This window comes from Gossypium arboreum, chromosome 10, assembly GCF_025698485.1.
Source record: "Gossypium arboreum isolate Shixiya-1 chromosome 10, ASM2569848v2, whole genome shotgun sequence".
NCBI lineage: Eukaryota > Viridiplantae > Streptophyta > Magnoliopsida > Malvales > Malvaceae > Gossypium > Gossypium arboreum.
The window spans coordinates 112,367,325-112,390,168 of record NC_069079.1 but is presented as its reverse complement, the minus strand read 5'-3'; the positions used below and the strand labels follow the sequence as shown (position 1 = coordinate 112,390,168).

General features: G+C 34.0%; 3 protein-coding genes across 3 annotated transcripts; 1 reads left to right on the top strand and 2 right to left on the bottom strand.

The window, feature by feature from the left end:
• The first annotated feature begins 482 nt into the window (after positions 1-482).
• LOC108489451 (probable boron transporter 7) lies at positions 483-5,802 on the top strand. The gene is made up of 14 exons (XM_017794010.2): positions 483-872; positions 1,736-1,841; positions 1,956-2,038; positions 2,241-2,433; positions 2,570-2,708; positions 2,802-2,967; positions 3,077-3,243; positions 3,440-3,613; positions 3,750-3,845; positions 3,947-4,063; positions 4,172-4,491; positions 4,628-4,907; positions 5,188-5,325; positions 5,409-5,802. The coding sequence occupies exons 2-14, from the start codon at positions 1,738-1,740 to the stop codon at positions 5,418-5,420; spliced, it is 1,989 nt and encodes a 662-aa protein (XP_017649499.1). The 5' UTR covers positions 483-872; positions 1,736-1,737; the 3' UTR covers positions 5,421-5,802.
• Positions 5,803-5,963: 161 nt separating this feature from the next.
• LOC108489452 (pyruvate dehydrogenase (acetyl-transferring) kinase, mitochondrial) lies at positions 5,964-9,088 on the bottom strand. Its single transcript, XM_017794011.2, has 6 exons — positions 8,246-9,088; positions 7,528-7,786; positions 7,196-7,376; positions 6,900-7,047; positions 6,586-6,799; positions 5,964-6,320 (listed from the first exon to the last, which is right to left on the bottom strand). Exons 1-6 carry the CDS (start codon positions 8,492-8,494, stop codon positions 6,262-6,264), a joined length of 1,110 nt encoding a protein of 369 aa, XP_017649500.1. The 5' UTR covers positions 8,495-9,088; the 3' UTR covers positions 5,964-6,261.
• Positions 9,089-18,753: 9,665 nt separating this feature from the next.
• On the bottom strand, positions 18,754-22,397 carry LOC108487657 (uncharacterized). Its single transcript, XM_017792036.1, has 8 exons — positions 22,349-22,397; positions 21,122-21,269; positions 20,562-20,643; positions 20,271-20,480; positions 19,866-20,060; positions 19,596-19,762; positions 18,859-19,225; positions 18,754-18,780 (listed from the first exon to the last, which is right to left on the bottom strand). The coding sequence occupies exons 1-8, from the start codon at positions 22,395-22,397 to the stop codon at positions 18,754-18,756; spliced, it is 1,245 nt and encodes a 414-aa protein (XP_017647525.1).
• Positions 22,398-22,844: the final 447 nt, after the last annotated feature.

Sequence of the window (22,844 nt, the reverse complement as noted above, 5' to 3'; positions counted from 1 at the left end):
TATCAATAATTAATTAATTTTTTAAATTTTAAAAATATCTTTTAATTTTAATAATTTTAATTTTAAAATTTAAAATTAATTAAATACTCACATGTTAAAATAAAATTAGATTACTAAATAAATTGTTATGAATAATTATTTCTATTAATAAAATTGATGTTGATATTTGATCATAAACTACAAAAATCATGTATTATTTGTATTACTAAAACAAAACCATTGACGTGTGAAAGCATTTAACCCAAAAGAAAAGAATGTTATTTGTATTTTCCTAGTACAATGTTTTTGACAATATCATTAGCTGGCAACATCTTGGACTTCTCCTACACTGCCAAATAAAAAATGAAATAAACGAGTGAAAAAAACATACAACATATGACAAAGGTATAATTATGCTCCAGTCCCTGTATTCTTTAGAATTTTCAACTTTAGTTTTAGTCTGATTTAAATATCAAAATCTAATTCATAACAATGTTAACCGACTCTTGTTAAAATTGAATCTGTTATCACATAATAAAATGTAACGAAAATTGATTGACAGTAGTATCAGTTTGAGGACTAAATTTAAAATAAAAATAGAGGGAGTAAATTTTATAAGTCCAAAAAGTACAGGGACCGGATGAATATATATAAAGCTATGAGAAAAATGATGCAAATATATGTTGGTATAGTATAAAGGGTCAGTGGCATGGAACCCCTCCCTCACATTCTCAGCCTCTCTTCTCTTTGTAAACTGCAAACAGGGAAGAAGATTTTAGACAGTTTGATTTCCATTTCCATTTTAAAGGAGACATAGGAGAGAGAAAAAAAGAAGAAGAAGAAGCAGAAGTAAAATCTAACTTGAAAACTGTCTCCGGCGCTGGAGTTTCGAGGTCCGTCGCCATTTTTCTTTTCCAATTTTCATTTCAGCGATGTTACATGCTCTTTCTTTCTTTCTTTTTTTTTTTTTGTTGGATTTTACGTGCATGGGCTTTCAAACATAGAATCAAAACAATGAAAAAGAAAAAAACAACTTTAAATGTGAGTAACTTCTTTGTTGTTTTTTTCCTTGGAGATTTTGATTTTTTTTCCAATGTAGAAAATGTGGGGTTTTCCCCTGCTTGTTTTATAGTAGAAATGGAAATGTTCCACTGTTCTCTAGTTGAATCTTGAATATCAACCTTTTTTTTTCTTAAAAATGTGAGTAAAATTACTATGTTTTGTAGTTTGCATTATGCTGATTTTTTTTTGTAGTATTATTGGTTCTTTCAGAAATTCATCTTCTTTTACACATTATTGGTTTTTTTCCCCTTGATTCAGCCTGCCACAAACCATTCATCTGAATGGTTGTCATATGTATTGTTTTATGAGATTTCTATGAACTGTGTCAGTATCAACAGATCAGATGGTTTTTATATTAGCTTTATTTTGGATGGTTCTGCTATATTCTATGAAGTTGTTAATTGTAAATTACAGATCACATGTATCCCATTATTTTTTGGTAATTGATTTTCTCTTTGTTAAGGCAATTGTATCATGATCACCACTGGTCTTCGCAAAATCCACATGCATACATGATATATACATGTTCTCTTTAGTGTGATGTGCTTTGCCAACTTCTTAGAGATATTTTATTCTTTGCACTGTTTTGCCTATGTGGTTAAGAGGATGATTTGGACATATGTGTTGCTATCATTGTAGAATATAGATTTATGTAAAAGCTATTTTTTTTTTTTAATTGCCCTTGTTGAATCAGTTATGGGAAACATGAAAAGTCCATTCAAGGGGATAACCAAAGACATCAAGGGAAGAAGCGCGTGCTACAAGCAAGATTGGGTCAATGGACTTTGCTCAGGCTTTCGGTATGTTCATGTTCTTTGTTTTGATGTTTCTGGCACTACATTTTGTTCCTCTGATGAAGATATTTTTTATTTTGATTCGTATTTCTTTTCTTTTCCTTCTTAAATTTTTAACAGGATATTTGCTCCTACTTTCTATATCTTCTTTGCTTCTGCTCTTCCTGTTATTGCCTTTGGAGAGCAATTGAGTCGAGATACAGGTAGTGCATCTGCTTATCTCCTTAAAATGAGAATGTTGAAAAGCTAGCATAATGAAGGATGAAGTTGCTTCAATGCAAATCATCTTATCTCTAAGATTATTAATGCTGGATATTAGTGCTGAAAACTTATTTATCCTATTTTTGTCGAGTTTATGGCTTTAATGAATAAACCATATGATTGTTTTTGTTTTTCTTGTTTCAGACGGTGCCCTCAGCACAGTGGAAACATTGGCTTCCACAGCTATTTGTGGAATCATTCACTCCATTTTAGGTGGGCAACCTTTGTTAATAGTAGGTGTTGCAGAGCCAACAATTATAATGTACACTTATTTGTACAATTTCTGCAAACGAAGGCCTGAGTTGGGCCAGGAGCTCTTTTTGGCTTGGACTGCATGGTAATGGATGTCATTCCTTCTTTTTTCTTTTCCCTGATTGTAATTTTAAAATTATTATTTAATATTTTTCGAGCTTCTTGATTCAGCAGAAATGTTCTCATTGTTTAATTTCATTTCTTTTGTTTTCTTTTCCCAGGGTGTGTGTATGGACAGCTATGCTGCTCATTTTTCTTGCTATATTCAATGCATGCACCATAATCAACAGATTTACAAGAGTTGCTGGAGAGCTTTTCGGCATGTTGATAACTGTTCTTTTCCTTCAAGAGGCTGTTAAGGTATTGAATGGCTTATGCAACAAAGAAATTGTGATGTTTATGATGACAAAGTTCTATGGTTTAACCTTGATAACTATAATGTTTGGATCATAGGGAGTGATCAGTGAGTTCAATGTTCCCAAAGGTGAAAATCCTAAGTTGGAGAAATATCAGTTCCCCTGGCTATATACAAATGGGTTGCTTGCAGTCATTTTCTCATTTGGGGTTCTATTCACTTCCCTAAAGACTCGTAAGGCAAGATTGTGGCGTTACGGAACAGGTACATCAACTCACTAACTGACATTTACTGATTTGACAGTTTCACTTGATATTATTTGTGGGACTTTTTTTTTTTGTTTAAATCTTGTTTTTAATGGCTTTTCTTTCAGGTTGGATTAGAGGTTTTCTTGCAGATTATGGTGTTCCCCTTATGATCTTGTGTTGGACAGCATTGTCTTACATGATACCTGGACAAGTTAGTTCTGGAGTCCCCAGGAGGCTGTTCTGTCCACTTCTTTGGGAATCTGAATCATTACATCACTGGACAGTGATAAAGGTAAGTGATGAATCCATTACTTTATTTGTTCCCTTTCCAGGGATCTTATGTTATTGATATCTTATAATTGAACTGTCTCTAAAATTCATAACCTTAAGCTATAATCTAGGAAACATTGGAATGTTTGTTTGGTGCATACCTGGTTTTTCTAATCAGATGAAAGCCCCAATAATTTTATATTCAACTCTTGTTACAGGATATGGGAAAGGTACCCATAATGTACATCTTTGCTGCCTTTATACCAGCAGTAATGATAGCAGGTCTATACTTCTTCGATCACAGTGTTGCTTCACAGTTGGCACAACAAAAGGAGTTCAACCTTAAAAATCCTTCTGCTTACCATTATGATATCTTATTGCTAGGAATTATGGTACTTAATTCTTCCGACCTATTCTCTCTCCATAGTTGCCACCACCCCCTTTTTTTTTTAAAATTGATATTTTCAAATATATATATATATATATATATTTCATACTAATATCAGGCTTAAACACATGTCATTTCAGACTTTGATTTGTGGGTTGCTGGGACTCCCTCCTTCAAATGGGGTCCTTCCACAATCTCCCATGCACACTAAAAGCCTTGCAGTTCTCAAAAGGCAGGTAAGACATCGTACTTTTGGGAACCATTCCTCTAATTGCCATATGATTCATATGATTCCCATCAATCTAGATTCTTATACTATATAATCAATCAATTGCAGCTGATTCGGAAAAAAATGGTACAAAGTGCCAAGGAGGGCATATCGCAACTAGCAAGCAACTCAGAAATCTATGGGAGGATGCAAGCTGTGTTCATAGAAATGGACGAATCTCCTGCTGTAAGTACTATAGGCTTGTAATACTGCTTATATTACTTTGTATGTAATGCATGCTTGCAAAATATTTAATTGGCTGAAAGTCTCATTACAACATAATTTGGATTGCAGCCTACTTCAGTAGATAAAGAGTTGAAGAACTTGAAAGAGGCTGTAATGAAACGTGATGGTAGGGAGAATGGAAAAGAAAAATTTGATCCTGAGAAGCACATTGATGCTCATTTGCCAGTTAGAGTTAATGAGCAAAGAATGAGCAACTTGTTGCAGTCCTTCCTTGTTGGACTTTCATTGTGTGCTCTGCCTGTGGTAAAAATGATACCTACCTCGGTACTGTGGGGATACTTTGCCTACATGGCGATTGACAGCCTCCCAGGGAACCAGTTCTGGGAAAGGATGTTGCTACTGTTTATCACCCCTAGGAGACGTTACAAGTAAGTCATTGTACCTTAAGAATAAACATATTTAATGATTTATACAAAGATATATTGTATAGAAGCAGTAGCATAACTCTGATAAGAAATTGAATGTGATAGTTGATGTGGTTTTGCATCTTATATCTTTGAACAGAGTCCTTGAAGGTGTTCATGCATCATTTGTGGAGTCAGTACCTTTCAAGTCCATTTTGATGTTTACACTCTTCCAGTTGGTATACTTTCTGGTATGTTTCGGGGTGACATGGATACCTATAGCTGGAATACTGTTTCCACTGCCGTTCTTCCTCCTCATCAGCATCAGACAGCACATCCTTCCAAAGTTTTTCGCTCCTGAACATCTGCGGGAACTTGATGCAGCTGAGTATGAAGAAATTCTTGGCACACCACGCAGAAACTTAAGTTTATCATTCAAGGTACATCCTTTTTGGTCCTTTCTAATAATTTGTTGTTTTAGATCCAGAGCAATATTTGCATATGCTATTAGTAATTACACTAAATAGTTTGGTGTTTCGACCTGTGGAACGAACTTATGGGAAGGGTTTCCTCTCCATAACTGAAAATCTTAGCATAAATGATACAGTTTTTCTTTCTATGCTCTAGCGCAGTTTAAGTTATAAATGTTCCTTTGATTTAAATGACTTTATACTTCTTTTCATATGCACATTGATCGCAAACATGGTAATGTTTAAACAGGGAAGGGAATCATTTGTTTCTCACAATGAAGGATCTGAAGACAACTTTTCTGATGCTGAGATATTAGATGAAATGACAACGCACAGAGGAGAATTGAAGCTTAGAACCGTAAGCTTTAAGGAAGAAAGGTTACATCAGGTATATATCTCTTTAAACTTCCATTTTATAATGCGATATTCCACTCCCAGTTCATCGTCATTATGCTTGATTATGGAATACAGGTTCATCCATGAGAGCGACATTAATTTTTCGTGTTCGATGAGCTGACTACAATAAGGATTGCTAATGGTACGGGATTAATATTTGTATAGGCTAAGGGCAATATTGAGAATAGCACTATTTAAGCTAGTTTCAGTATAAAAGGGAAGCCATTCACGTGTACATTCATCACATATGGAATGAAAAGATTGTCCCATGAGAAGATTGTCCAAGAATTTTGCCTTTCTGATAAGCAAAAATAGAGTAAAGGAAGCATTGAACCGTATTTCCCCCTTTTTCTTCATTTGCACTATTATTTTAGTCCTTCCAAATTAGGCATATCTGCTAGAATATTACAGTGACGATAAGGTACATTTCACGTTAAAAAGAAATGGAAAGGCCGATTCTTTTATTGAATTTGTTGTTAAAAAATGTTTTTCCTTGCATGAGTGATAATAATAAAAGAGCATGTTTCATTTTGCTTTTTCTCCTTGGGCCTTTGACCAATGTCCCATGGCACTCCCATGAGCCATGGTGGACTCCCGCAATTGCAACTGAAAAGGTATGACCTCAATCTCTTTACTTCTCAAGGTCATTTGTTTCTTAGAAGCTGGATGGCATCGAAGCATACCAAGTTACAAGTTTGAATCAAGACTTTTGGCCTTGAAAAACACTATTTGGTTCCATGTTTCGACATTGAAAACAATGTTCCACCAGCTGGAAATAAGAAAACTATGCAGGAGGTGAGGTGATTGTACTTGGATTATACAATATTTATTTTAATACAAACACTTTGATAGACATTAAAATTTCTCCCCCTTGTTCATCGCTATATTTCCCTCCTCCTGGCGGTGCAGACCAAGTAGATAAAGAGAATCATGGCAATGGCTCTTGTGAGTCTCCCAAGCGAGACAAATGAAGATATGCATCAGTCCCTGTCAATCACAACACAAAAGATATGTTAGTTATCTGCTTCTATAATATGAACAATCCTTTTGACTGTTGCTTTCTACTTAAAATCTACCTTGAGATGACAGTGCCAGTGCCACCTAAACAATATATAATGCAACTATATGTTCATGTATACGCAAAGATACATGTGATGTCAACCAAATATGCTTGCTTACAAAGTGAAATAGTATGACTGTCTTATCAACATTCGATTGTTAAGCAATCAAAATCGTAGCAAACCGCACTCACCATATCCTTCCATGGAGATAACTTGAAGATCTCCTCCGAAATACTTTGCATACAAGCGGCTTATAGGTATTCCATAACCGTATCCTGCCATTGTTATTCTATCATCTGTTCCAAGATCTGTATGCTCATCCAAGGGGTTTTTGGCAGTGCTATAAAGGTAAGTGAAAATTTTGGGAAGACCACTTCTTTTTATGCCACCCCCCTCATCTGAGATCTGGATTGCCAGTTAGACCAATTAATGCTGTTAGACAACAAGTGAAAATGCTTATTTAAATGAAAATAGTATGGACAAACATTAAGCATGATAAAACTACCTTTATAGTTACATCCTCGATTCCCTCGGCAACTATTATTCGAACAGGTGGTGCAACTTTATCTGAATACATAAAGCGCTCTTGGACAGCACGCAGGGAATTTTTGACCAACTCGAATACCATAAGTTGCAAGTGTGTTGGAACGTAACTGTAACGCAAGAAAACAGATAATATGCAGGACAGGAAGCACAAGATCATTGCTTAACCATACGTATGACTGAACTAAAGACAAAGAATGGCTCCAGGATGGAAACTAAATGGATCAAATGCGACAAATGTGAGATAAACCAACTTACGGAAATGTAAAACTAGGATCGCCGTAGATATTAATATCAGGTGCACTTCCATATTCACGCAAACAAATAGCACGTGCAGCCTCGCTAGCATTTTTTGCCACCTCCACTGGAGACATTTTTGTATGTATATAGCCCACAACATGTGGAGCAGGATTTGGTTTATGCAACTCGACGTGCTGCCCTGGTTTCACCAAAATTTAAACCATGCAGAGTGTATAGACCGAGCTTGAATATACAGTTACAAATGTGGTAATGAAAAACATTTAGCAGCAAGTGTTGCATCAAGAAAACAACAGATTCATCTCACCAAAACTAATGAAGTCGAAACTAACCAATAAGCATGCGGATTCCAATCCGTGACAAGTAAAACCGATCGAGAAACTGATGAATCTCATCAAGATCCTCATAAACAATCTTGGGATCCATTCCTTTCTTCAACTGTTGAACCCCCAAAGCCATCGTAGGGACGACGTTGTTGTGTCGCACCTTGATAGCCTTGATCATTTGTGTAAATTCCGTCTCATCATTTATATCTTTGATCTCAGGGAAAGATCTTAGGTCACGGAAGGAATCCAGGTACCAGTCTCGGACCTATGAATCACAAGTTCAAGTAAATGAGTCATATATCTCCCCATTTCCAAAGCTAAACCATTAAGGACTGCAATTGACACAATAGGTAAAATTTTATGAAAAAAGCAAACAATTTCTTGGATTTTTTAAGTGAAATTCTATGTCTATATTAGATTTAGAGGCCCTAAAAAACTCAGCAGGGACTGCATGCATCAAAATGTAAGCAAAGGGCAACAAATAACTTGAAAATCACAAGGCAGAACACATGAAGAAGAATCTACACAATACAGTAAGAAGGAATTACTACTAATCATGAAATTGAAGGTTAAGATCTACTAACCACTATGCAGAATCAGGTATTTAAAGGCTAAGTGGAGGTTGAAGCTTGAAGACCCTTTTTTTTGGCCAAAAAAGTGAAGCAACAAGCCATCCAAGACATGGAAATTTTATAAAGGAGAAAGAAGAAGAAAAAGAAGAGACCTTCAAAATAGCACGCTTTTCAGAAAGGCCATAAGGGAGGGTATCAAGCTCAATGGCTCTGCGAGCAATCCTAATGGGGAGCTCCTTGTGGAGGAACTGACCCGAAATCAACAAGTTCCGGTCAGTGGGTTTGGACCCAAACTCCATCATGTACCTCAAGCTCACCCCTGTCTGCTTCATGCAACCCCATTTATGCACATCCTCAATTAAGCTCTTGGAAAAAGACTCACACGCCTTCTTGGCCGCCATCACACCACCTTCCCTAGCTGTAACGATTATAATTCATCCAGGAAACCCAACATGCAAGTGCCAGAAACTTTTACTAGGGAAAATGCTCAAGATTATACAAAATAAATAAGAGAAACAAAAACAATACCCAAAACAAGGAAAAGCCTTAACACTAATTGAATTTTAATTGGACAATAATGTAACGTCTAATATAATGACTAAAACCGAAAGAGAAAGAGAGACAGAGAAAAGAAAACGACAAAAGGAAAAAGCCATGGAAAACTGGGTTTTACGATTGCAGACGCCATGAAAAACCCATGACCATCATAGTATATTCTTTCCCCAGAATTTTTAAGTGTGATTTTAAAGCAGCAAACACAAAACAGAAAAAGGGCAATTATCAGACCCTGCTGAAAACTGAAAGCCTCTATTCCTTTGGCCAATTGATGACTCAATCAATTTATCTTCTTTTTTCTTTTCTTTTTTTTGGTTATTTCGATTAACAAAGAAAAATGCATGCATATATATACATTAGAGAAGAGAAAAATGCATATATACATATATATAATAGTTCGCAAAGCCGGTTTTTAAGGGTGTATTGGGAGATATGTTTATCTATTATTGTAAAAACAGTAGTCACCACGGAGATTAAATATCAATAAAATACCATTAATATTTGGTAATATAAGGAAATTTTATTAATTTCAAGTAATTATGATTTTTTGGCACTTTTTTAAATATATGAACGTTAATTTATGATTCCATATTAACATCATTTATTGTTACGAACCTTTTTTGAACCGTTTATAACTTTTTAAGGGTTAATGCCATAAGATATCCTTAAGTTATAGCCTGATTCTAAATTAATTCTTAAACTTTAAAATGTTTTAATTGAGTCTTAAAGATTGTTTACATCAAGTTCTTCTGTCAATCTAAATTAGCTTAGATATTAAATGGAATTTCAAATTTGGCACGGAGCATATTTAAAACATATAAATTAAATTATAAATGTGTATAGACATATTGCATAGATAGTTTGGATCTAATGTGTTAAAAAAATAATCCTCCTAAATTTTATTTATACTTTTTTTAACACGTCATGGGTATATATGTGTTAACAGTTTCGTCAATGTTTTTTTTAAATATGTTATATGCCAAGTTTGAATTGAAAGTTAATGCCTAAAATTGACACCGGGATTTAAAAGAGACCTAATTGGTATATTGCAATGAAGTTTTTAGACTATATAAGTAGGACTAAAAAGTTGACAAGTGTAAGGGTATAGCAAAATATTTGTAAAAAAAGAAAAAGAAAAAGAGATAGCTGTAAAAGCCCAAATCCGTCTGGCCCAATAAACAAAACAAATAATAATAACAAAAGTCCAGTCCATCATACAAGCTGAAACCGAGGGCCAAATACATTACCCAATCTAACAAAACCCTAAAAGCCCAATACTACATCAACCCAAGCTCAAAACCTAAAAAACTAACAGAAACCCTAGCAGCTTCGGCACCGCTCTTTCGCCACATTAGCCAATGTGTCGCTCGAAGCCTTTCCCCTTTTTTCACCGAAATGGCAAGGCGCGGCTCCCCGCGCTGTTGACCTTGCCACGAATACCTGCAATAAACAAAAAGAAACAAGATAGAGGACAGAGATAGCAGAAACAGAGAAAAGGAAAAGAATATATATATATATATATATATATATATATATGTAATCAGCTATAAAAGCATAAGGAACAAACTGTATTTTTACGGACAGAGAATCAAAAATAGAATACAAGAAAGCAAAAACCTACAAGTGCTTAAATAAAAGAAGGTATTTTAATTTTTTTTTATTTCGAAGCATATATATATATATATATATATATATATATATATAAATACAAAAGACTTAAGCTTTCACTTGCGCCACCGTTGTTGGTGGTTCTTTAGCCTCGAAGGATGTTGAATCCCTCGGGATTCTCCTACGGCCGCGCTGAAAAGGGATAAAAGCCGAAAAGTCTCATTTTTTGTTGTTGAGCGTTGATTGGATTCTAGGGGTTTTGAACCCAGATCCGGTTTCTCTAAAAAAAAGGGGGATAAAAGAGGAAGCTTTTAGGGTCTCCGGCCACTAGAGGCGGCGGTCTTCGTCGTCGATGACCGATGGCCACGACGGAGACTCGTCAGCACCAAGGCCGAATAAGGGAAGGGACGAGAGAAAAAAAAAAGGGTCCTAAAGTTTTTTTTTTAACTGAGATTAGAAATGATTTAAAATTATTTTTTTTTGGTATATATAGGGACCATGATATGACGTCGTTTTGGCTAGGTTCCAGAAGCCCTAAAAGGTCATCGTTTTAAGACACGACCCAAATGCCCGACCTAAACTCCTTTAGATCCGCGTGTTTTTAAAGGGGTGAGATAATTGTTGCCCAGGTCCTCCCGCTTTTGAGCATGTTTTGATATAGTCCTGATTTAATTTTTCTTTTCTCTTTAAAATTTACCATTTAATTTTATTTTATTTTCATTTTGATCCTTTGACCATTAGTCACTCCTGGAAACAACACGTGTACTAGGTTTGGAATAATTACACTTATTTTGCTTTATTTATTTATTTTATATAATTCATACTTTAAATTCTATTTAAATTTCAATTTAATCATTCATTTATTTAATTTTATCGATTTAATTACTGTTTTCATTTTATTTTAGCACTTAAAATTTATGTTATTTTTATTCCTTTTGTGCATTTTTAGATGGTTATTACATATTTTTATTTATTTATTTACTTTGGTATTATGATAGTGATATGACTATTGCTATTAATATTTTTATTATTATTATAGTTACATTATTATTATTATGGTATTTATTTATTTCTTTATTATTTATCATTCTAATATGTTTTACCCACATGGCTATTTTATATTATTTTGCCATTTCTATCTCATGTATCATGTTTAAATATATTTGTCCATTTTCATACTATGCCCAAATAAATTAAATGCACATCGCTTTAAATGTTACATTCATTTTTACTTGATGCATAAAAAGGGAAAATTTAAAACCGAGGCAACGTTCTTTATTTAGAGATTCGAGAAGTTGTGCTCTAACTTACGGAGTTTGATTTTCTCTTTGAACCTAAATAATTGAACATCCTTTTTAAAACTAAAAACACACGAGATTTAAATAATAATTAAATAATCAGCAAATTTATTTTTGAGGATTCGAGATGTGTGCCCTAACTTACGTGACATGACCTTTTCGTTTTGGTTATCTCGAGATAAGAAGGCATTTTACATAAGTTTTAATTTAACTAAGTGATTTTAATTAAAAAGAACATCATGTAAAGGGGGATCATATTTTAATTTCTCTTCGAATTTTCAACTTTCGACACTAAGACATCAAGTAATCAATTTGGTACTAACTTTGGGCATTATGAGGGTGCTAATCCTTCCTCATACATGACTGACTCTCGAACCCATTTCCTAGATTGTTGTAGACCGAAAATGATTTTAATAAATCTAACATTTTATTAAAATGACAAAGCCTTGAGATGATCCGATCACACCTAATTAAAAAAGATTGGTAGTGACTCCATTTTAGTTTTTAAAATAAAAAGTCAATTTCAAAAGAAGGTTTCGACAACAACAAATTTTTAAAACTACTTGTGAAATATATAAAAAAATACACTATTAATATATCAAATACTAATCTTAATACTAATATTTTAAAATTTCAATTAAAAAGTTTTGAAATTTAGTAACTAACTTAAAATCTAGGCAATAGTTTTGAGGACTTGTGATGGAATTAAACTAATTTTATTTATAGGACAAGAATATTAATAGAGTGTTTATTACGAGTTAGTGAGGGCAGAGTTTAGTAGAATCCTACCCTCTTAAAATGATAAATTTTTAATTTAAGTCCTTTATAATTTATAAAATTTTAAATTAATAATAAGAAAATTGTACTTTGATCTCTTAAAAATGATAAAAGTTTAATTTATCTCTTTAAAAATTATAAAATTTAGGCTATTAAAATAATAAAATTATATTTTTATTATCGTAAAAATATACAATTTAATTTTAACTACCTAAAAAATTATCTAGCTTCAGCTAGTCTTGACTTGATAGTGACTGATGAAAGCTGTCATGATTACTTTTGTTGATCATTAGTTATTGAGTTAGTTAACATTCTTATTTTATTTGGTTTGTGGTACTACTTTTCTCAAATCTTTTTCGTTGTTTCCTTATATGAATATGGAATACCCAAAGTGGAAAAGGAAATTGCAAAGCAAAAAAGGAAAAGAAAAGCAGAGAGAGTGGTGAGGGATTGAGGAGTATAGAATTGAAGTACCTGCAGATAACATGGCCACCACGGTCTTGTTGATGATCACTCAATTGGAGCACATTCTTGGTAATATGTTATGTTATTATTATGTCATACTCATAAAGAAATATTTAATACATGTTTAATATTAAGAAGATAAAAAGGGAGTTGTGGAATGGTGAGAGTGCAAAAGAATTTTAATGTTGACAGCATCATAATGGGATAAAAAGAGCAAACAAACGAAGCAGAAGGATGAATCAATTCTGAGGTATCTTAAGCTCTAAGATTGAGAAGATTATCACGCGAGAGATATACTCTTTGAAAATATTATTTGGATATATTTACTATTCATTATCTCCGATTTTTATTCATTCTCTCTAAACAAAACCACTAACTTAAGCATTAGAGTCATAGCAAAAAGCACAGATTGTCAACAAACAGCCGGTACTGTGCTTATTGTGCTTTTTTATATGACTATGATTTTAGACTTCTGTATAAGTTTTATAAAATATCCTCCTCTAATAAGATGAAAATCGTTTTCATGCCCGTATATTCACTGTTAATTGGGGCTCTAGTTATACTTCATCCCTTGACAGAATAGCCTTTGTAAACTTGAAGCCCTAGATACACTTCAAATTTTGACCGTATAATCAGCATCAACTAGGACATTGAGTTACAATGCAATACCGACTTCTTTAGTAATGACTCCATCCTCATATGGAAGGTGAAATGTTTAGGTCACCGAGCTCTACAACATCACTATGAACCTAAACACAACTTAAAACTATGACTATATCTGTCCTAAACACAAACAAAAATAAATTTATAAATTTCTAATTTCTAACTGTAAAAGAAAAAAATTTATTAACAAAGTAAAAACGCATTTTCATTTTTCTCTCCAAAAAAAACTTATCCCGATAAATATAAAAAAAAAGGACAACCTATTTACTTAAATATTAAAAAAATCAACATATTTCATTAATTTACCCATAAAAACAAATTAGACCCAAACATTTTTCTCTTAATTTTCAAAATACAACATATAAATAGATGAACAGAAAACAATTTAAACTAGAACCCATAGTCCCATACCTATGCAATTACACGTGTGGGAGTCGAATATTTTAAACTCCTCAAGAACTCTAAGACTTAAATTTTTATAAAATAATATTAATACTAATTTTATTTTTAAAAATATTTCTATGGTAAAAGTATTATGAAGGTTTTTATATTAAAAGTTGAATTGTATTTTATTTTCTCTACTAAAAATAGATAAATAGTAAATCGATCTTTTTAAAAATTTCATCTATTTTTCCTATTCTAAATCAATGAATATATATTAACATAAGATATATGTGACATGCTATATGGGGTTATTTGATTATTTGGTCAGTTTGGATGAGATTTTTTAATAGAAAGAAATAATTTTTTTTTGGGTAAATTACACCAACAGTCACCAAACTTTATGGTAAATGATAAAACAGTCACATAAGTTTCATTTCAGTCACTTAACTTTCAAAAAGTAACAAAACGGTCCTTTTTACCGTTTTTCGTTATAGACGTCACAGTAAAGTGACGTGGCAGGCGACGGAGTCCTAGCTGTCAACTTTAAGTATAGCTGGCCGGTTACTAACACTTTAATAATAGTACCAACACCATTTTAGGGTTTGGAAAAAGAAGAAGAAGAAGAAGAGAAGCAGGAAGAGAAGAAGAAGAAGAAGGAGAAGAGGAAAAATGGATATGCCTGAAGTGATTCCGGTGTGCTTTTGTGGAGACCCAGCCAAATTAAGCATGTCTTGGTCCAATGACAACCTAGGTAGGAGGTTTTTTGGGTGTAACAAATTCGGCAGTCAATTTCGAAAACCATGTCGATTTTTCAGCTGGTTTGATCCACCATTGACGCCCCGTTCAAGAATGGTGTTGTTAGGTCTTTTGAAAAAACTGAGGACATTGGAGGATGCAAGGAAGAGGGAGAGAAGAACCTGGTTTTTGGTGCTTGTAATTGTTACTGTTTTGCTATTTTCAAAACTTTAAAAATCATTTTATGTTAATTGAAAACCAGCTTATGTTTTGTAATTTTGTTGCTGGTAAATTGTTGCTTATGGTGGTATAGATGGCTGCTGTTATACATGGCTAACCATCTCATGTTGTTTACAAACACTTGAATGAAATGGAAAATTTTTGTTGATTACAAATTGTGTTGGAATATTTTTGTTGCTTAACATGTGTTAAAAATGGCTGTTGGTATACATAGCTAACCAACTCATGTTGTTGTTTACAAATTGCTTAACATTTGGTATACATGGCTGCTGGTTAGAAAAGATAACAATTGATATACAAATTTAACAGTTGGTATACATGGCTGCTAGTTAGAAAAGATAACAGTTGGATAACAAATAGCATGATAAATTGCTTATATATTAAGGCCAAACTGTAAACTGTTTACAAAAGGAATGAGGGGCAAAATATTGCCAAATTTTCCTACAATTCATTACAATTGAACAGATGTGAATTGTAGGAAAATTTACAAAAAGATTCAGTGACTATGCCTAAGTTCATCAACAGTAGCAATCATAGGCAAATTTCCCAAAAAATTATCTGCCTAAGTTAATAATCAGTAGCAGACAAATTTACACAGTTTTAAAAGGTTAACAAACTGCAGTCTGTTCACATCATCATCAATGGTCTGTCATGGATGACTCTTGAGTAGAAGGTATCCATCTAACAGTGGTTGTGGTTGATTTTCTCTTTAATGGGAGCTTTTGTCTTGAGGCAGCTTCTTGATGAGTTGGGGCATGTAACGCCCCAATTTTCGGGAATCCTGTGAATGTTGGCATAAGTTTAATTATGTTAGTGGGCCTCTAGAAAGCCCAAGCTTAAGATAGAACTCAGCAATTTTAGTTAATTTTTGTTCCATAAGTAAAAGGGGGTCAAATTATGAAATAGGACCTATGTGAGAATGTTTGAAAATGCTATAGGCTAAATTGAGGTGGCCAAATAAATAGGAGTGCAAAATAGGAGGATTTGCATGACAAACCTCCCATTTTACATGAAGTGGCCAGCCATCATGTTGTTGTAGAAAAAATGTACACTTGATATCCATAATTTATGGTACAAATTGATACAAATTGATAATAGGTTAGGTAAATGTTTCATGATAATAGGTTAGGTAAATGTTCCATGATAATAGGTTAGGTAAATGTTCCATGATAATAGGTTAGGTAAATGTTCCATGATAATGGGTTAGATAAATGTTTCATGATAAGAATTTCATGTCTTTTGTATTAAAGAATTAAATGGATGAAATATGAAGTTTTATTAAAAGAAAAGGGTGAAAAGAACAAAGTTTTGTCCATCTTTGTTCATCATAGCTGAAGTTAGAGAAGAGAAAGGAGAGGAGAAAGCTCTTGAGTATTCGGTCATTAGGAGGAGGAAAATTGAAGGTAAGTTCTTGGTACCTTGCTTCTATTTTGAGGTTCATGAGTTCTTCTTGATTCTACCTTAACTCTTGAAGTATATTTTGATTTTAGTTGTGTTGTGAGCATTTAGTCATGAATTAAAATGAAGGAAATGGTTGTTGTTTCATGTTCTTTTGATGAAAAATGGAAGATAGGTGAAGTTGAGCCAAACAAATGAGCATGCATGTGCCTTAGATGTTAAAGGAAAAATCAGCTAACATGTTGTGCTTTAAAATGATGAAATGGAGATTATACTTAAGTAAAATCATAGATATGTGATGATTGATTGGTGATATACATGTTTAAATAACATGCATGCAATGTATGTGTGAAAGAGTGATTTGGTAATAAATCTACTTGGGACAGCAGCAGTAACGTGACTTTGGAAAATCACCATAAATTGTGGGAGAAGAATTAGAAGCTGAATAAATTATGTAATTAAAGCTTATTGAGTCTAGTTTCTAATGAAATAAACAAGAACATATTTTGAATTCTGTACAATGAGAAATTTGATTCGTAATGAAGAGTGTTCAGATTAGTCAAACAGTGAAACATGGGAAACTTTAAGAAAAATCTGGTATTGATTGGCCATACCAAAAATTCTGAAAATTTTATGGATAAAAGATATATGAGTCTATTTTCAGGGAAAATTAACGGAACTTGATTTGGAGTTTCGTAGCTCCAGTTATAAATGATTTAGTGACTGTTGCTCAGGAAGACAGCTTGCAGTGAAATTATAATTATGTGGTAAACATTGACAAAAATTTGTTAATGAGTTGCTTATTGATTTCTTATAAGCTTACTATGATCTGTAGGTGTGGTTGGCCGAATATTGTAAGGGGTTAATACGTAGTTTGTATTTGAATAGTTAGATTAACGTGTTAGTAATCCAATTGTAGGCGGTTCGTGTGTGGATCTCACAAGAGATATCGTCGCAAAAGCAGTGTGTAATGACACCCTCTCATAGACTAGATTGGCAAAAGCGAAAAGCGAAATCTTTGAAAAGTCGGTATTTTGGGAATTTGATGAAAAAGTGTCGAATGCTTGTAAAATAGTTGGGTTTGTATATTTGGTAATCTAAAGTAATAAACCGCAATGACGCGATTTAGTACATTTTGATAATTTGGGCTTAATGGGCCAAAGATTGGGTTCATGGGCCAACAGGCCCAATTCAGTAAGTATGTGCGGTAAGTGTTCTGATAGTACGTAAATAGTTAGGATATGCATGAAAACCCTAAAAGTAGCTAAATTACTATAATACCCCTATGTATGGAAAATTACTGTTATACCCCTAGGTGCAAAATTACCGTTATACCCCTAGGGTTAATTTTGACTGAAAAGCATGACGATCTGATTCTGTATGATGTATGCCATGATTATATATCTGTTGCATGGGGACATGGGTTATATTATAGAGGAAGCGTTCTGGTGGCTATGCCACAAATATCTGATCTGGTGGCTCTGCCACATATATCTGTTCTGGTGGCTCTGCCACGATTATCTGTATCTGGTGACTCTGTCACATTATCTGTTCTGGCAGCCATGCTGTAAATTTTGTGGTGTGTAGCGGTTGGGTGGGTCGAGTTGTCTCCTCACACGGTGTAAGGTTGGTACGGGGGTGTATACGGTTGGATATGGTTGGGTTTCTGCATAAACATGTAATATCATTACGTTACATTATGGGCCTATGGGCTTTATTCAATTCATTCGGGCTAAGGCCAACTTATTCATTTCGTGGGTTGAGCTGATTTAGACTATGGTTGGGTTATTTTACACTTGAGTTTCCCCAAACTCATCCCTTTTATTTTCATCCACGCAGTAATCCCCAACCATAGTGGGCTTGGAGCTGTGAGGGATTTGAGTGGCCACCGCTTCGAAAGTTTGATTTTCTTCGGTGAACTGGACATCCTTTTAATTACGTTTGAGGTTTTGGGCTTTTAAATGTAATAAGGCCGCTTATTTATTTTTGATGGTTTTTAATATGTATTACTAAGATAGGTAATAATTATTTTAACTGTTGAAATTGGATAGCTTTAGGGCGCGTTTTCAAAAACAACAGTTGATTTCAAAATAACACGACAACAAGCAAAGCTTCCGCAAGGAAAGTATTTTCCAAAATTAATCACTTTTCCTAAAAATAACTTAATCAAATTGGTTTCCTAGAAATATCCATGACGTTAAAGTGTGGCAATGGCGGTATGCATGTCTAGGATTGGATCCGAAGGGAGCTTGGTACTTAAGTAGTCCGATAGACTCACCACCTCTTTTCCGGTTTCCTACCTGGTGCACAGCTTCCATTCACTTTAACCTTTAATGAATTAATCTTTCGAACATCAAGTACGATTTTCTGGACTTAGAATGGAAATTTTTTTTTTTACGTTTTTGATGTGGCATGCCGGATCTGGCCATAACTTCTGGGCCGAGTTTGGGGTGCTACAGGGCAGTAGGTAACTGAGTTGGGACACCTTGTTGAGTTGGGGTACCCTCTTGTTGACTTGGGGTAGCCTCTTGCTAGGTTCAGACACCAACTTGATGTCTTTTAACCTACAAGAATAAAAGAAATGTGAAAAACAAACAAATTCATAGATAGAAGTATATTATAAGTTAAGGCAAATTACTTACTGGAATGTTTTGGCCAACTTCCCCTTTGCAACTCCTCTTATTGTGGCCTATTATTTTGCATTTACTGCACCTCATCTCTACCCTTCTCTTGCTCAACCTTTCTATTGTTTGTGGTTCATCAGGTTCTTTCCTTTTTACTTTAGTAGGTCTGCCAGGTGGCCTTCTTAATGGAGGAGGTAGTATTGGTAGCATGTTTGACAAAGAGGCCCATTGTTTAGGACCCCTTACTGGACTTACAAAGTTGGAGTAAATTTGAATCTGGGTTTGCTTGGTGTGCCAGGTTTGTTCATAGGTCTCTGGGAACTCATTTTTTACATGAATGACAGATAATGCAAGTAAGCAAGGGATGCCAGTAAGATCCCAATTCCTGCAGGAGCAGGAATTCTGAACTAAGTCCACCATATGCTGGCTGTCTGGACCACATTCAACCTAATACTTGTCCCCACCAGCATGTGATGGAACACACCTAAAAAATAGTGAGCATGCTTGGTTAAAATATTATAAAAAAAACTCATTGCATGCATATTAAAAAATAGGCAACACACCAACAATCATTGCATGCATATTAAAAAATAGTCAACAGCTTTCCAACAATCATTGCATGCATATTAAAAAATAGTCAACAACTTTCCAATAATCATTGCATACATATTAAAAAAAGTCAATAGCTTTCCAACAATCACTGCATGTGATCAGCAACATTAAGTTAGAATATAGGCATTAGAAAGAATCTTTACCTTAATGAATCTTTTATATTTACATCCAGCTTTTTCTTGATCTTTGGACACAAAGTTCCTTTCCATTTTTCAGCTTCTTCTTTCTTCTTAACAATAAGTAAGATAATCTTGGTCCTTACTGTTTCCATCATGGTCAGAATAGGTTTACCTCTTGCTTCCAGTATCATCTGTCCATAAATTACATAAATGATTAGTGAATTGCTAATGATCAGTAAGAAACATAAAAACATAGGGATTTGCCTTGTTAAATGATTCAGATAGATTATTCACCAACATGTCAGAATGGCTCCTAATTGAGAAGTGAGACATTGACCAGTGAGCAGGGTTTTTCTTCTTCAACCAGTCATAAGCATGGTGATTGGTTTTTCTCAGTTCATCCATGGCATCATCGAACTCTCTTGTAGTGCTTGCTCTTGCAGCTTTCCAAAGCAAATCTTTCAGCTCCTTTGTTCGGAAACCAGTATTCTGGAAATTAGAATGTAGGTGTCTAACACAGTGCCTTGTTTCTACATTAGGAAACAACAATCATATTGCTTCCAAAAGTCCCTGCAATTAGGAAAAAACTAATTTAATTCTTTGACAAACCTTAAATAGAAACAACATAAAAATATATATATATAAATAGAGTTTTACCTTTTGTTTGTTAGACATGAAAGATATGTGGTACGAGCTCACAATTTCCAAGTCCATTGCAAGCAACTCTAAGAACCAAAGCCATGATGCTTGGTTTGCACTTTCGACAGCAGCATATGCAAGTGGATAGATGCCATTATTTGCATCTATCCCAACAGCTGCAAGCAAGTAGCCACCATAGTAGCCCTTTAAAAAATATCCATTTAAACCTACTATCCTCCTACAACCAGCCCTATAGCCATCTTTGCATGCCTGCAAACAGACATACATCCTTTGAAACAATCTGTTATCCAAATAACAGATTGTTGTTGTTCCCTCATTTTGGGTCCTAACCTCCAATAAATACTCATAAATCTTCTCATATTGAGCTTTATGAGCTCCTTCAATTAATTCCAATGCCCTAAGTTTAGCCCTCCTACATTTGGTTAGTGAGACCAAGCAACAAAAATCTCTTTTGACATCTTGCTGTAATGATTTCAAAGAATAATCAGAATTGGCAACGAATTTTTCTTTATACTGTTCACCTATCCAAGCTGAGGTTACATTCCTATTTTTATAGACTTTAGAACAAGTATGGTTAGGGTTTGAACTCCTAATTTGCCAAGTCTGGTCAGTAGGGTCATTAGGGTTTAGCCTAGAATCCCATATGAACCAAGAACATTTTTCATTGCAGACTACCTTTAACCTTCTTAAATCATTTTTGGGAAACTTAATAAAATAACTATTCAACATACCATACTGCTTGGCAGCTTCTTTTAGACTGTGTTTGGACTTAAATAACATTCCAACCTCAAGTCTAGGATTACTCATGTAGATTGAACTCAGGCCAATTTTGGCCATCTGAGTCAGATCCATGTGCACTATCTAACCTCCCAGAATCGTCACTATCTCACAGTTCATCTACTCCTATACCATCCATGTTTAAACCATCTAAAGTAACTCTTTCAGATGCATCACTATCACTACCAGACACTTCACTACCAGACACAACACTACCAGACACGTTTTCTTCATTTTCATTAAAATTGTCATCAATTAAACCTGCCAAACAAAGTACTCATCAATAAAGGTAGACAACATAGGCAAACACTTTAACCATTTTTGTCAGACAATAACCAATACAAAATACCGAATAATTTAATACAAACACTTCTGTCATGCATATGGCAGACAACAACCAATACAAAAATTAATTTAATTAAACACAGCCATTTTTCTCATGCATATGGCAGACAAAAATAGGCAATAACCAGTACAATAAAGAAAGTAAATAACAATAGGAGCCTGGATACAAACAATGATAGATATACACAATAAACATCAGTTTAATAATGTATAATTTAATGGCAGATACAAACAATGGCAGATATACACAATAAACATTAGTTTAATAATGTATAATTTAATGGCAGATACAAACAATGGCAGATATACACAATAAACATCAGTTTAATAATGTATAATTTAATGGCAGATACAAACAATGGCAGATATACACAATAAACATCAGTTTAATAATGTATAATTTAATGGCAGATACAAACAATGGCAAATATACACAATAAACATCAATTTGATAATGACATTCATACAATGGCAGATACAAACAATGGCAGACATACACAATAAAGATCAGTTTGATAATGGCATTCATACAATGGCAGATACAAACAATGGCAGATACACACAATAAAGATCAGTTTGATAATGGCATTCATACAATGGCAGATACAAACACATCAAAATCAAAATCGAAATAACCTTAAACAATGGCAGACACAATACAATACACATTATATGTCATAAACTTTAAAAATCAAACCCTAATCTGTCATGCACATTAATAACAAATAAAATCAAAATTGAAATAACCCTAAATCGAAATCTAAATCGAAATCAAAATCAAATTCTAATCCTAGATTGAGTTCGAAATCTAAATCGAAATCAAAATCAAAATCAGAATCAGTGAGTGTTTCAAAATTGTAATCAAAATTGAAATAGAAATCGAAAGCAAAATCAAAATCGAAATTAAATTTGAAATCGAAATATCCATAATTAACCCTAAATCGAAATAACAGCATTGAAATCCAAAAAATTTAAAACTAAATGCAAGAACTTACCCGTTAAAGTGGATGTAACAGCACTGGTAGCTTCCCTTCTACTGCCCATTGTCTCTGACAATCAAAAACTTTCGGTTCGTCTTCTTTTCTCCCTAAACAAAATAAACCACCCTAAACCCTAAAACTTATACCCTGTTAATCGATTATTGAACCGATTTCTAACCCCAAATCAATTCCCAATTCAGTTTAAAACCTAAAAAACCCCAAATACCGATCAAAATTTTCCAAATAGATTTTCGTTCCCCCCCCCCCCCAAATCCCCCTGAAGCTAATCTGTTTCTAACCCTAAAACATTAACCCATTAACCCTTCAATTTTTTTCCCTAAACCCGTCCCAAACCCATCTGCCGTCGCCAACGTGGCAAGTTAACTTGCCACATCAGCGGTTAACTTGCCACGTCAACAATCCCGTTAATACCCTAACGGTAACTGTTAGTTAGTGACTGTTTTGTCACTTTTTTAAAACGTTAGTGACCGTTTTGTTACTTTTTGAAAGT

Bases quoted from the DNA above. Each gene is read 5' to 3' on its own strand.
- LOC108489451 (XM_017794010.2), top strand. From the start codon at position 1,738: ATGGGAAACATGAAAAGTCCATTCAAGGGGATAACCAAAGACATCAAG. The intron at 1,842-1,955 runs GTATGTTCATGT...AATTTTTAACAG, and splicing joins GGACTTTGCTCAGGCTTTCG to GATATTTGCTCCTACTTTCT. The intron at 4,492-4,627 runs GTAAGTCATTGT...ATCTTTGAACAG, and splicing joins ACCCCTAGGAGACGTTACAA to AGTCCTTGAAGGTGTTCATG.
- LOC108487657 (XM_017792036.1), bottom strand. From the start codon at position 22,397: ATGGGCAGTAGAAGGGAAGCTACCAGTGCTGTTACATCCACTTTAACG. The intron at 21,270-22,348 runs GTAAGTTCTTGC...TTTGTTTGGCAG, and splicing joins TGTTACATCCACTTTAACGG to GTTTAATTGATGACAATTTT. The intron at 19,763-19,865 runs GTGAATAATCTA...ATTTATGGACAG, and splicing joins GGAGCCATTCTGACATGTTG to ATGATACTGGAAGCAAGAGG.
- LOC108489452 (XM_017794011.2), bottom strand. From the start codon at position 8,494: ATGGCGGCCAAGAAGGCGTGTGAGTCTTTTTCCAAGAGCTTAATTGAG. The intron at 6,800-6,899 runs GTAGTTTTATCA...CTGGCAATCCAG, and splicing joins TCGAGGATGTAACTATAAAG to ATCTCAGATGAGGGGGGTGG. The intron at 6,321-6,585 runs GTGAGTGCGGTT...TGTGATTGACAG, and splicing joins TATCTCCATGGAAGGATATG to GGACTGATGCATATCTTCAT.